At 39.6% G+C, this 13839-nt stretch overlaps 1 protein-coding gene across 1 annotated transcript; it reads right to left on the bottom strand.

The window, feature by feature from the left end:
* Window positions 1-66: 66 nt before the first annotated feature.
* Window positions 67-7283, bottom strand: LOC148071324 (ATP-dependent RNA helicase DDX19A). Its single transcript, XM_087801607.1, has 12 exons — window positions 7117-7283; window positions 6224-6266; window positions 6058-6156; window positions 5609-5744; window positions 5428-5520; window positions 4690-4792; window positions 4496-4610; window positions 4246-4423; window positions 2480-2717; window positions 2251-2413; window positions 1536-1727; window positions 67-1469 (listed from the first exon to the last, which is right to left on the bottom strand). Exons 1-12 carry the CDS (start codon window positions 7171-7173, stop codon window positions 1408-1410), a joined length of 1479 nt encoding a protein of 492 aa, XP_087657733.1. The 5' UTR covers window positions 7174-7283; the 3' UTR covers window positions 67-1407.
* Window positions 7284-13839: the final 6556 nt, after the last annotated feature.

A 13839-nucleotide genomic window follows, 5' to 3' on the forward strand; every position in this document is an offset into this window, starting at 1 on the left:
CCTGTCTTTCATTGTGGACACAAACGCACATCACGTGAACATCCAAAGTGTGTTTTAATTGATCATATTTAGAACAGAGGTACACACCTGCAGTAACAGTTGACTTCTCATACATGTGGTTGAGTAGCTTCAGTTCACATGTGAGGATCTCACTCACAAACTGCTCTCATGACAGTCGTATTGAAAAAGAAACAAAGTGCTCACTGTTCACATTCAAATACAACGTTTGAGTTTGAACGTCCGTTAACATCCGACTTCTCGTGACGTGGCGGACGCTTGTTCCACTGAATCGTCGTTAAACAGTCTCTGAAGTTTGATTTGTATTCCCCCCTCAACTACTGCGGCGCTGTCATGAGTAATGTTCTCTTCACTTCTCAGAAGCGACAAAAAAAAAAAAAATCTAATTGAGTTTATTTCAAATGTTTCAATATGTACACGTATGCTCCACACAACAGTGTCAACAATCTGATTGGCAAACAGGTCCTCGCCTCAACTCAGCACTTGGTCGTTTAAAAATTCACACATTCTTCAATATAGATTTCAAGTGTTTTAAGTCACAAGCCCAAATAAAACGTTACATTAAATCTTTATATATTTATAGATAAAAGCACTTGAGTAACGTTAGTCAATTTCATTTGCAGCTCTAAACAGTCCAGGTGAGGCTGGAAACCCTGAATTAAGATGAGGTGGACATAAAAAAAAAAGACAAATGAGAAATAAAAGCCTGAAACACTGGTGCCAAGTAAGAGTTGCGGATGAACTCTTGCAGTCATGATTGGATGTTTTGAAGCTCAAAGAGTCAGATTCATCATTACTGACAGAGTCATTTGCATAGACCTGTGAAACTTTTTACAAATACATTGTTTAGATACTTTGTTTAACTTCTTCCTCTATAGACATTGATTCACATCGTTTTGTAAGAACCTGAACAAGCCGGAGCACAACTGTTGTCTTCTGGCTTTTAACTCCGACAACAGTTGATGCAGCCACTCGTGACATCGATTTTTAAAACCTATACACTCCTCGGTTTTCCGCCCCCTACTGGGTAGTTAGAGCATCACCATTTAATGCTTATCCATTTGACTCAAAAGACATTAAAGTTCCGATTGGAACAAAATAGAAAGGTTTTATTTAAAAATAGAATCTTTGTTCTGTAGAACGAAAAGACTTTGTCTGCTCACCGCAAAGAGAAAATCTTGTACTTTATTCAATATGAAGGAGTGAAATGGAGTCCCGGATACGTACAAAACACTAGTTTAAAAAGAGAAATCTAGATGTAAACGTTCACCAATGGTGGTTTACGTCTTTCTTCCACTGCTAAAAAAAGAAAAATGGCTAAAAGCATATGTTGCGTCTGTGTAAAGTCCAGGTGGAGTAAGGTGTGTCCAGACGCCGGTGACCTTCTGCTTAACTGCTAATCTTCTCTATCTCATCAAGGTCGTCCGTGTCCAGTTTTTCAATTTTCTTGTCTGTGGAGAGAAACGTGTCGGGGTCAGAGCGATACAACATAGCAGGTGAACGTGTGACAGACTTACTGAAATGATCCTGGATCCTGTTGAGGATGTTCATGCTCTGTCTGCTGTCCACCATGTTGATCGCCAGACCTCGCTTGCCAAACCGGCCCGTGCGGCCGATTCTGTGCAGGTAGGTCTCATTGTCAGGGTTACCGTCTTTGTCGACGGGCAGGTCGAAGTTGATCACCACCGACACCTGCTCCACGTCGATGCCTGGCGGGGAGACACGATTTAATGATCAAAGGATGTTTAAAAAATAGGAATGTGTGAATAATCATAAGACAAGACATAAAAAACAAAGTACCATGGGAGAGAAGTAATATTGAAGTTTCATAGGGCAAAAACTACAAAACCAAACACGAGGCAAAATACAAGGAAAGAATCACAGCGGGGAAAAGAAAAAAAAAATCTAATTACGTGTCATGAGATAGAAAGAAAACATTCATGGGGAAAAAACGAGAACAAACTAAACCAAAAACAAAGGGTCATAGGAAAAAGTACATGGAGGGGGGGCAACTAGACATGGGGGGGCTTAAAAACAACAAAGGGCCATAGTGCTAAAAGTGAAAAAAAACAAGGTATCATGAGGCAAAAGAAAAGTCACAGGGTGATAAGTGTAATTGGCAACAAAGTATAATGGGTGAAAAAGACAAGAATGTCTGCTGGTTCTCAGGAGATTAAGAACAGTTTTTGACTCATCAACTATCAATAGATAGATCAGAAGAGTTTCTCTTACCTCGTGCGCAGACGTTTGTCGTGACGAGGACCTTCTCTTTTCCATCTCTGAAGCGATCGATGACGGCAGCTCTTTGTTCCACTTGCATCTCACCGCTCAGCAGCGCTACCTGGTGGCCCTCTGAGGAGAGTTCCCCTGCCAGCCAGCCTGCAGTTTTCCTCGTCTGTCCGAAGGAAATAAAACGGCGGCTTCAGATGAATGAACGACAAACAACAAAGTATAAACTCACGTGGCAGAAGATCATGGCCTGGGCGATGGTGATGGCTCCGTAGATGTTGCACAGAGCTTGGAACTTCTCTTCCTTGTTGTTGCACAAGACGTAATACTGCTTGATGGTGTCCAACGTTTCCTCTTCTCTTTTCAACTTGATGATGTTTGGCTCAGGTACGATGCGCTTGGCAAAGTTCCACACAGTCTCTTCAAATGTGGCGGAGAAGAGCAACATCTGGCAGTTTTTGGGAAGCATCCTGCAGAACGTACAGAAAGTCAAATTTAATCCTAAATACAGAGAGATAAACTAAATGTAAGGACATATACAACTACAAATAACAAAAACACACCAAAAAGATGAGATTTAGATAAACAAATACTGTCAACAAGAACATTACCCAGTAAGAAGTAAACATTGTGAAAACATTGAGACAATAAGCCTATTCTGTTTGCTAGTCTATGATTCCAGTAGAATTGTGTGTAACTCAATATTTGGTACAGAAACTTTTGTTTGCAATTACAGAGATCAGACGTTATCTGTAGTTCTACACCAGGTTTGCACCACTCCTCCATATAGATCTTCTCCAGAGCGTTCAGTTTTCGGGGCTGTCGCTGGGCAACACGGGCTTTCAGCTCTCTCCAAAGATTTTAAATTGGATTCGGTTCTGGAGACTGGCTAGGCCACTCCGGGACCTTGAGATGCTTCCTACGGAGCCACTCCTTAGTCGCCCTGGCTGTGTGTTTCGAGTCATTGTCATGCTGGAAGACTCAGCCACGACCCATCTTGAATGCTCTAACAGAGGGAAGGAGGTTGTGGGCCAAAATCTCACAATCCACCCTCCCCTCAATATGGCTTAGTCAGCCAGTCCCCTTTGCAGAAAAGCATCACCAAAGAATGATGTTTCCACCTCCGTGCACATGTACAGACCCCTTTTCTTTCTCCAAACACGGCAAGTGGAGTTTTAGACCAAAAAGCTCAACTTTTGTCTCATCAGACCACATGACCTTCTCCCATTCTCCTCTGGATCATCCAGATGAGCATTGGCAAACTTCGGGCCTTGCATGCATTGGAGGATTTTAATCCATGACGGCAGAGTGCGTTACTGATGGTTTTCTTTGAGACTGTGGTCCCAGCTCTCCTCAGGTTTATTGACCAGGTCCTGCCGTGTAGTTCTGGGCTCATCCCTCACTGTCATCATGATCATTGATGCCCCACGAGTAGAGATCTTGCAAAGGCGCTCCAGACCGAGGGAGATTGACCGTCGTCTTGAACTTCTTCCATTTTCTGATAATTGCACAAGTTGTTCTTCTCACCAAGCTTTGTTTGCCTGTTGTCCTGTAGCCCTTCCAAGCCTTGAGTAGGTCTACAATTGTATCCTTGATGTCCTTTCCAGCTCTCTGGTCTTGGCCATTATGGAGAGGTTGGAGTTGTCTGAGTGTGTCTTACAGGATAGGTGTCTTACAACAGGTAACAAGTTCAAACAGGAGCAGTTAATACAGGTAATGAGTGGAGAACAGCTTCTTAAGGAAGAACTAACAGGTCTTTGGCAGCCTTAATTCTTCCTGGTTGATAGGCTATCAAATACTTATGCCATGCAATAAAATTTAAATGAATGATTTAAAAAACATTTTCTGCATTTTTGTTTTAAAATTCTGTCCCTCACAGTTAAAACCTTTGATACAAATGACAGACTCTACATGCATTGTAAGTTGAAAATCTTCAGTGTATCAAATACTTGTATATACCACTGTATAAGCTGATAAAAGATAGGGTTCATATCTGACTTTTGGATCCGGATGCTCTGGTCCTGGTGTCCCTGTGTGGCGATCATGACGTCGGCCTCGTCCAGCACAAACACCTTGATCTTCTTTGGGTCGATGAACTTGAACTTCCTGCACCAGTCCAGCATGGTGCCCGGGGTGCCGATGACAATCTGCTCCTGGAGCCTCGCACCTTGCGGCACTGGAGGAAAGACCAATATTATAAAAAGAAAAAACGGAGGTAAAAGCTAGGTTTGGAAAATAAGAAACTTACACTTGTTTCCTCTGATTGCGTACACAAGCTGCACCTCAGGATAGTGTTTGCCCATCTGCTCGATGACTTTACCCGTCTGGAGTGCCAGCTCGTAGGTGGGAGACACACAGAGGCACTGGTGGACGAAAAGATTCAACATTCATAAACAAAAATGTAGAATTCAAAGATCTCAAATTGAACGTTGACGAACCAACCTGAGGGTATCTGTCGTTGGGGTCGACGTGGCTCAGCATGGCCAGGACAAAGGCAGCAGTTTTACCAGTTCCAGACTGTGACTGGGCGATCAGATTCTGTGGACTAAAGATAGACTCGCTTTAGTTTAATTATCCACAGTAGTGTTCAAGCAAATGTTTCAAACATGCACTTAATGCAAAAACATGTATTAATGTAGCTCTCAGCAGAAAAATTAATGACATTCACTGAAACAAACAATCTTTAGTTTCATGCACTTAAACCAGAGATTTAAAGCATCTGTAATATCTGAGATAAAAGAAAGGATAAAACAACTAAACTTTTAATTAGGATACATTTATTAAGAATCTTATGTTGATAGACTTATTATGAACCGGCTCAGCGCCGCTCGCAAGTCGTTTTGACGACTCGAAAATTAAATGAACATCGCAACCTCTGCGTTATAATAGCATTTTTGCATAATTGCATTTTTTTATATCGCCCTACCCCAAATACCTATATAACTTATATATATATATATATATATATACATATATATACACACACACACACACACACACACACACACACACATACCTTTCTTTTTTAAAATATGTTCAAAAGAACTGATGGAACCCTCCACCCAGCATGCAGGGCCAGTCCCCGCAAGAAATTACCTCTGGTGGAAAGTTCAGTTCCAAACCCGAGAACTAGACAACAGTATTGAACTGTATCGGATTTAAAAAATGAAAGATACTCACGGCTCAGCCAACATCATTGGCAACGCCGTTTCCTGGATCTTGGATGGCCGATTGAATCCCATTGCATACACACCCTGAAGCAGTTGTGGTTTTCTGCGCACACAGAATAAATTCAGTTCTGATTCAACAATGACAATTAGTTAACCTTGATACATTTAAAATTAAAATCCTGATTACTCACAGTCTCAACTCCTCAAAAGACTTGACGGAGTATAGAGGAGAGTTTGGATCCTTCTGAAGAACTTCCACTTGATGAGTCGTGTTAACAAGGTTATTCCTGATTAGTTTGTTTAACAACGACTGTGCTGCTTTATCATCTGTGAAGACAAAACATATTTTTTTTAACTAAAAAATATGGATATTTGTAGCCCCTTTTTTCCCCAGCCATGAACAGGAACCTAGTATTGAGTAAATCTCTTCAACATATCCAGTTCTGCACAAGTTATTAAACAGGTTTTAAAAGCACTAATAAAACAACATGCATGTAGTAATTGTTCAAAATTCAAATTATTCAATGTTTGTAGTTAAATCACACTTATTAAGAAGATTAAAGATCTTAACAATGATAAACTTTTAATTACACGACCTTCGTGTAGTAAACACACAAGAAAACATGTTCTGCCTGCTCACCACTGTCATCTTCTTCTGTGGGTTTAGCTTCTCCGTCTGCTTGCGTGTTTGCAGGTGCACTGATGCTGGAGTCGACTGAATTTACAGTTACAGTTGCACCTGCAACGTTTCAAACCCAAATTAACACTTTCAGGGTTAAAATAATTAATGTTACTTCCACACATACCATTTTCCCCCACTTGATTATCTTTCAGCTGGAGTTTACTGATCTGCAACAAAAGCGTGAGAAGTGTTGGTATGGATCGAACAGGAAAAAATGCTTTTGATATGAAAAACAATTCTTAAATTTTAAGGACATAATTCCCTCAAGAACGTCAATAACATTAGTGCTACCTTGCACAAAATGTCACCATTTATAAAGAGATCTGGACTTCATTTGTTATCGTAACTGCTTCAAAGATTAATTCAGCTACATACAATTTGTTGTCGCTTCCCAGCCAAACAGAAAGTTGACAATGTGGTTAAATTTGAGTCAGATCCATCCATCTATACATAAAGTTTACACAACAGTAGAGTGTTGTGGGTTTGACCATCAACAACATGCCTAATAGCGTCAACAATAACCATTTGTCGTGAAGTATATTCACAGTTTTCTTGAGCAAAACTTCAAGACCATGTGGAGGCTGTTGATTCTTTACTCGTTGAAAGAAATGGCGACTATTAACATTAAAATATCACGCTTTAAAACATTAATCGTTTTACCGAGATCCACAAAGAGAAATACAAATGGTGTATAAACAAGACTAGTAAAGTTACTCTTCTAGGACATCCATCAAGTTGCAACATTAAGTTAACAAGTAAAGATATCCTTGTTAGCTCTGTAGCTCGTCAGGAACTTAAGCTTCCACACGTTTCTCCGCGCAGCGCATTAGTTATAAATGACGTCGATTTGCTTTTGTAATATTTAATTCATACACACACGTGTACGAACTATCAAATACAATGTATTGGGTGATGTTGTGAGAATGAATGAAGAGGCCGCTTCGACCCACATGATACCGGTCCGGGCCCAGCATGCTAACAATACATTAGCCGGTGTTGCGTAAGTTGTGGTTTTACCGATTCCGTCGCTGCTTCTTGCTCGTCCACGGCCAGAGCCCAGGAGTCGGTTGCCATCGTCGTCACTTGAAATTGTCAAATAAAACCCCAAACTTAACTGAAAACACAGCTCAACCGGTGGACTCTGCTAAGTGAACGTGAGTTCTGTCCCACAAGCTCTTGTGGAAACTGACGCTGCACGTGTGTAGCAGCAATCATGTCCGTGTAGAACGAGTGCGGCAGAAAGGTTCCTGTTGATACTTTCAACTCTGATGACCTCGAAACTGACTGTAAGCAGAATTCATGACATAAGATTTTTTAAAACATCTTTTTATTGAGATTTTTTAATTATTACAAAATATTTATATAGTTCAATAGTATTGAACCATATACATTCAATAGTACAATACGTCATATCCATCCATTGTCATCCACTTATAAATCTCGTCTTAAAACACACTTTTATTCTCTGGCTTTTAACAAAGCATGAGACTTGGAGCTGTTTTTAGTGCTTAGTGCTTGTTTTATTTGATATTGTTTTATCTTTGTGTTTTTACTGTGTTTTCTTAGCACTTTCATGTCACTGTACAGCACTTTGTATCGACTGTTGTTGTTTTTAAAGTGCTTTATAAATAAAGTTGACTTGAGTTGAGTACCCTTCGCCGGGTCGTGGGGGCAGCAGCTTCAACAGGGAGCACCAAAAGCTCTTCTCCCTTGCAACATCTGCCAGCTCTGACAGAGGGATCCCGAGGTGCTCCCAGGCCAGTGAAGAGACATAACTTCTCCTCCCAGCTGGATGCTCCTGGAACACCTCCAAAGCGAGGCACCCAGGGGTCATCCTCAATAAATTCAATTACTATTTAATCGAGGTAAAGAAGAAGAATGGATGAAGATAAAATAACACAGGTATATGTTTTACTGACGGCAACAATACATCATCCATGGCAAAATGGCAAAATAAGAGAGTAAATCTCTGTCACCAAACTTAAACATATGTGAATATTATACCACTGAATAAACAGCGAAACTTAAAACTAAAAAATCAAGACTAATAGCAATGTAATCTCTTATTAAAGGAAAATAAATATTGTAAACATACATATTTATGTATGGTTGGTCTCAGTCCCTGCTGAAGTATTATTCATTCACTATATAAAAATATATATAAAAAGAAAAACTAAAAATAATAAGTGATAATAAACGCAGACACACACATGCAGAGAAAAAGACACACAGAAACACAGAGACGCAAACACAGGCACACACACAAAAAACACATTTGCACAGACACAAAAATGCACAGACACAAAAACACGCATACAATCACAAACAGGTAACAAACACACCAGACACATACACACAGATGATAAAATGCACACACAAAATGTACATACACAGTTACACAAACCCGCAAGCAGAAACATTCTACACACACAAACCAAATCCACGCAAACAGACACACACATTGATTTATATACAGATGAAACTCAAAATAATATATATTATATATCTTGAGTTGCATGTTATGAACCTATGTCATAAATTAGTGTCACCTTGTAATAATCTAATTTCTGGAAAATGAAGCTTTGCACATTATTCAAATTTTTCATCTGTATGTATGTGTCTTTGTGTGTGTGTGTGTGTGTGTGTGTGTGTGTTTAAAAATGTCCTGAAAATCACAAGAAAGAATAATGGTCTAACTGTGAAGTAATGATTGACTAAATCAGCTTCATTTATTTGTTGTTGAGAATACTAAGTATGACAGATGGAATGTTTCTGGAGCAAAGACAGTCTTCGGTTCAGAAGTGCATCAACCAACCGAGAACAGAGTGAGAGCATCATTGAGGATGTGGGGTCACCTCTGTGCGGACGTGGTGGACTGGCTGCTTAATTGAATGCTGAATTGATTTCACACATTTTCTCTCATCCAGTGGGCTAGATGGATAGAAGATGACAGTGGCTTTGGGTCGTGCTGCAATAGATCAAATTGATCCCAGGTCCACTGTCATCCAGCGGTCAGCGAGTGTGCGACGAGGTTCACTTCATCCATATGCATCAGGAGGAGGACAATAGAGACTCATGAAGACATGTTAGTCAAGGAACAAGAAGAGTTTATTGTTCTATCCAATCAGCTGCCTTGCCAGACATATATCCATGGCAACTAAAAGAGAAAAAAGTACGGTTTGAGGTCCCCGGAGAATTTGGACGAGATAGAGAAAAATCGTAAAAACTCATTTTCGAGTACGACACACAAGATGTCAAAGTAAAAACTGTAGACAGAAAAGAAGAAAAAATTGTCACAAGCTACAGCTACAATCATTGTAGAAACAACATGCCTGTGTATTTTGGACAGATAAAATATAGTGTTTATTCCATTTGACAAATATTCACCAGATAACAAGACTGACTAGACTAAACTGACATGACTTAACTATGTTCCGAAATATGGCTGGCATGAGAGAAAATAACACATTAATTTTAAGATAAAAAAAAAAGAAATGAAGAATCTAAAGGGAAAAGATGGGAAATAACTTGTCTTTCAGCTATTACATTAAAACAGGTTGGTCTCCAAATTGTTCCAGTGTGTGTGTGTGTTTGTTGTTGTGTGTAATTAGGTGTGTGTAAGTTAAGGTGTGTGTTTGTGTGTGAGTAAGTGTGTTATCTTGGGCATGTGTGTGTGAAGGTTGTGTGTACTGCGACAGACGGTCGTCCGTCTCTTGCCCTTAATAGCTGGGACTGGCTTCAACCCCCCACAGTCCCAGTAAGGGATAAAGATACAGAAAATGAAAAAATGAATAATATGTATATGCATTTCTTAATGAAAACGTAATTCTTAAGAGACTGAGTCACACACAATCTTTTAGCACTCTTGGTCAGGGGCTGAAACACATTTCTATTTGCTTAACCGTCTTTTACAGGAAGCATCAAATGCTCATCAAATTCATTTTCAATCTCAACCTCAGTTTTAATATTATTTAAACCTCAGTTTTAATATTATTAGAAGTGTCTGTATATTTATTGACATCCATAATCTCTGTTCTGTATCTTAATCTTCATGACGTGATCATGAACGTGGTGTTCTAGAGCAGCGTCCTGCTGCATTAGTAGTTTGAAGCAACAGAAGCCATTTTACCACATCCCTTTTACCCCTCTTTTACATCAGCCAGGTATCAAGATGAACCCTTTTTTAACTTTGCTTCTCTGATCTAATCTTTGGCTGCTGCTCCATAAGAGAAAACTTCACACCCACGCTAAGTTTAAAATGGTGATGCAGCACTTGTTTCCTGTCAACAAGAGAGTGCATGCAGAAATATGGAAGGAGAGGGAGATTGCATTAGAGAGGAAACACACCAGAGGGGGGTAGAGAAAGAGATATAAAGACTGCAAGAGGGAGGACCGGGAGAGGGAGTCCGCGGCGAACAGCTGGTTGGTATTCCTGAGGCTTCGCTGAAGAGGCTGATGGTGCAGAGTGGACATCACCGAGGAATTTCAATGTGCAGCAGCTCTTTTTTTTTCACAGTCACAGATCTTTTGTTTGCACTGTACAAAATATATCAACAAAAATCACCATAAAAGTGATGATGGGATGCATCAGTTTAGCTGCAGAATGACTTACTAGCTATAATAAGAATAAAAACTATATTAGATTACTAGATTATATTGGATTCTGAGTAACAATTGCTTTTCTTTAAAGTGTGAATAAGGAAGTCATCTGTTTACTGTAAAGGAGAATCATACAGTCTTAGAAGGCAGAAACCTACAGAGAACCAGACTAAGGGTTGTGACTGTATTCACAGGTCAGGTGCAACAGAAAACGAGTTAGAAGGTGAGAGCAGCATGTGTGTGTGTGTGTGTTTGTGTGCGTATGTATGTGAAGGTGGGGTTATTACAGCTTTAATTTTTGGTAGAAATTTTGATAATAAAGATGTTGGATCTAAACAAATTACATTGAAATTAATATGTGTAAAGTACAGCTGTATTGTTGATGGGTGGATGGACTGATGCATGGATAGATGAATGGTGGATAGATGAATAATTGATACAGTAGATGATTGATAGATGGATAGATGATGGATAACTCAGTAAAGGATGGTTGGTTGATGGGTGATAGATGATGCAGGGATCAATGATAGATGGATGAATGGATGGTGGATGGATGACTAGTGATGACTGACAGATGATGGATGATGGATGGATAATGGATAATGCAGGGAGACATGGTTGGTGGATGTGTGATAGATGAATGAGGCGTGGATGGATGGATGATAGGTGATACAGGGATAGATAATGGATGGGTGGATGAATGAATGATAGATGAATGGATTGTTAATGGATGGATAGATGGATGATTTATGGAGCAATGGATGGATGATGAATGGAGCAATGGATGATGGGAAATGGATTGCAGATGGATGGATGGATGGATGATGGATTAGAGCAATGGACGGATGGATGGATAGATGATGGATGGAGATAGATGATGGGTAATGAATGGAGCGGTGGATGATGGGAAATCGATTATGGATTATGGAAGGATGGGTGATGGATGGAGCAATGAATGATGGGAAATCGATTATGGATTATGGAAGGATGGGTGATGGATGGAGCAATGGGAAATGGATTATAGATGGATGGATGATGGATTAGAGCAATGGATGGAAGGATGGATAGATGATGGATGGAGATAGATGATGGGTAATGAATAGAGCGGTGGATGATGGGAAATGGATTATGGATTATGGAAGGATGGGTGATGGATTGGAGCGATGGATGATGGATATTGGATGATGGATGGAGCGATGGATGATGGGAAATGGATGGAGCGATGGAGCGATGGATGATGGGAAATGGATTATGGATGGATGTATGATAGATGGAGATGGATGAATGGAGCGATGGATGGAGCGATGGAGGTTGGGAAATGGATTATGGATGATGGATGGAGATGGATTATATGTAATGGATGATGGATGGAGCGATGGATGATGGGAAATGGATTATGGATGATGGATGGAGTGATGATGGATGAGATGGATGATGGGTAATGGATGGAGATGGATGGATGATGGGTAACGGATGATGGATGGTGGATGATGGATGATGGATGATGGATGATGGATGATGGATGGATGGAAGATGGATGACGGGTAATGGATGGTTGGATGGATGGATCATGGGTAATGGAATATAGATGATTGAAGATGGGTAATGGATTATAAATGATGGATGGATGGATGACGGGTAATGGATTATGGATGATTAATGGATGGATGATGGATAGGATATGGATGATGGGAAATGAATTATGGATTATGGATTATGGATTATGAATGATGGATGGTGATGGATGATGGGTAATGGATTATGGATAGATGATGGTTGGATGGATGAAATAAAACAAAAAATGAATAAAAAGAGGGAGAATGAACACGATAAATGTTTGTTCATATACATAAGTATAAATCTGGATTCACTTCTGTCGTTCATCTGTTGGAGTCAATTGTAAACATATATCGTCGAAACATGACAGAGCAAGAGAATCGGGCCGAGGGATTGACAAACCTGAGCCTCCAGGATCCAACATCCATGAGCATCTGGAACCTCCTCCTTCACTCCTGGAGAGAGAGAACCCTGACTAACAGCTGGATCCTTACATAACAGCAGGTGGAGCAACCTCTGAAGACAAGAAACCAGAGGTTTTCATGAGCTTATAGAGAGTCTGCTCCTTCCATGTGTGCTCAGCTGTGATCAGACCAAACTACTTCAAGGCTGTGAAGCAGCGGCTCAACAATTTTCAATTCCTAAATAATTCATTGATAGCTCACAGTCAAATTGCATATCAATAATGTAAAAGGTTTCAGTACAATGTTGATACAAAACACCCTTTCATGGAGCTCATTCATGCTCACAGACCTGCTCCGCGTCCATGTGCTGATTCACCAAACCATCAGAAACGCCGGGACAGACTTCATGTTGATCCCCAGATTTAACATGAATTTCTTTTTTTCTTTTTATAGTAAATAGCTTCTGGACAATGTTTCAGAACAAGAAGGTTCATAGCGTTGGTCAATACAAACCTTGTATTCTGGGTTATACTTTTGCACTCGCTCAGTGTTTCTAAGACTCTTATGACGCAAACAAAAATGCATGTTTTTTTTAAACAACACGTCTATTGCTAATCCTTGAAAACATACACAATAATAATTTCATTTGAATTTTAAACTTGTGTTGTTTATGTTAATTTCTTGATCTTTTTGTGATTTTTGAAGTATTTTTTCCAGATGTCTTATATTTCGAGGCACTTTTTTGTGTGTTTATAATACTTGCCAGTGTCGGACCTTTTTCGATATATTTGAATAATTCAAATTATTTCTGGACATATTTTTCATAATGTTTATTTATTTATTTTTTTAACCAGGACCAGACCTACATATTTACCAACAAGGGTGTTTGAAAGGAGAAGGTATAAGAGAAAATGACCTATACTGTACATATCTTCTCTGTTGGCAATCTTGCTTTTGACTTTTTGTGTTGTAAAACACTTACAATAGGTGACCAATGGGCAGTTGTGTATTGTACGACAAACTCCACTATTGTTAACACAAACTGAACTTATGTACAGTAACAACGCAATTGCTTTTTGTTATTCTCCAACTTCATAGCATAACATATCATTAAGTAGCAAAACAGAGCATAGCATAATTAAGCATAGTGCAGCATAGCATAAAGTGGCGTAACATTGCA

The sequence above is a fragment of the Callionymus lyra genome, chromosome 10 (genome assembly GCF_982586985.1).
Source record: "Callionymus lyra chromosome 10, fCalLyr1.hap1.1, whole genome shotgun sequence".
In the NCBI taxonomy this organism is placed as follows: domain Eukaryota; kingdom Metazoa; phylum Chordata; class Actinopteri; order Syngnathiformes; family Callionymidae; genus Callionymus; species Callionymus lyra.

Bases quoted from the DNA above. Each gene is read 5' to 3' on its own strand.
- LOC148071324 (XM_087801607.1), bottom strand. From the start codon at position 7,173: ATGGCAACCGACTCCTGGGCTCTGGCCGTGGACGAGCAAGAAGCAGCG. The intron at 5,745-6,057 runs GTGAGCAGGCAG...TTGTCTTCACAG, and splicing joins CACAGAAGAAGATGACAGTG to ATGATAAAGCAGCACAGTCG. The intron at 2,718-4,245 runs GTCAGATATGAA...TACGTTCTGCAG, and splicing joins CAGAGCATCCGGATCCAAAA to GATGCTTCCCAAAAACTGCC.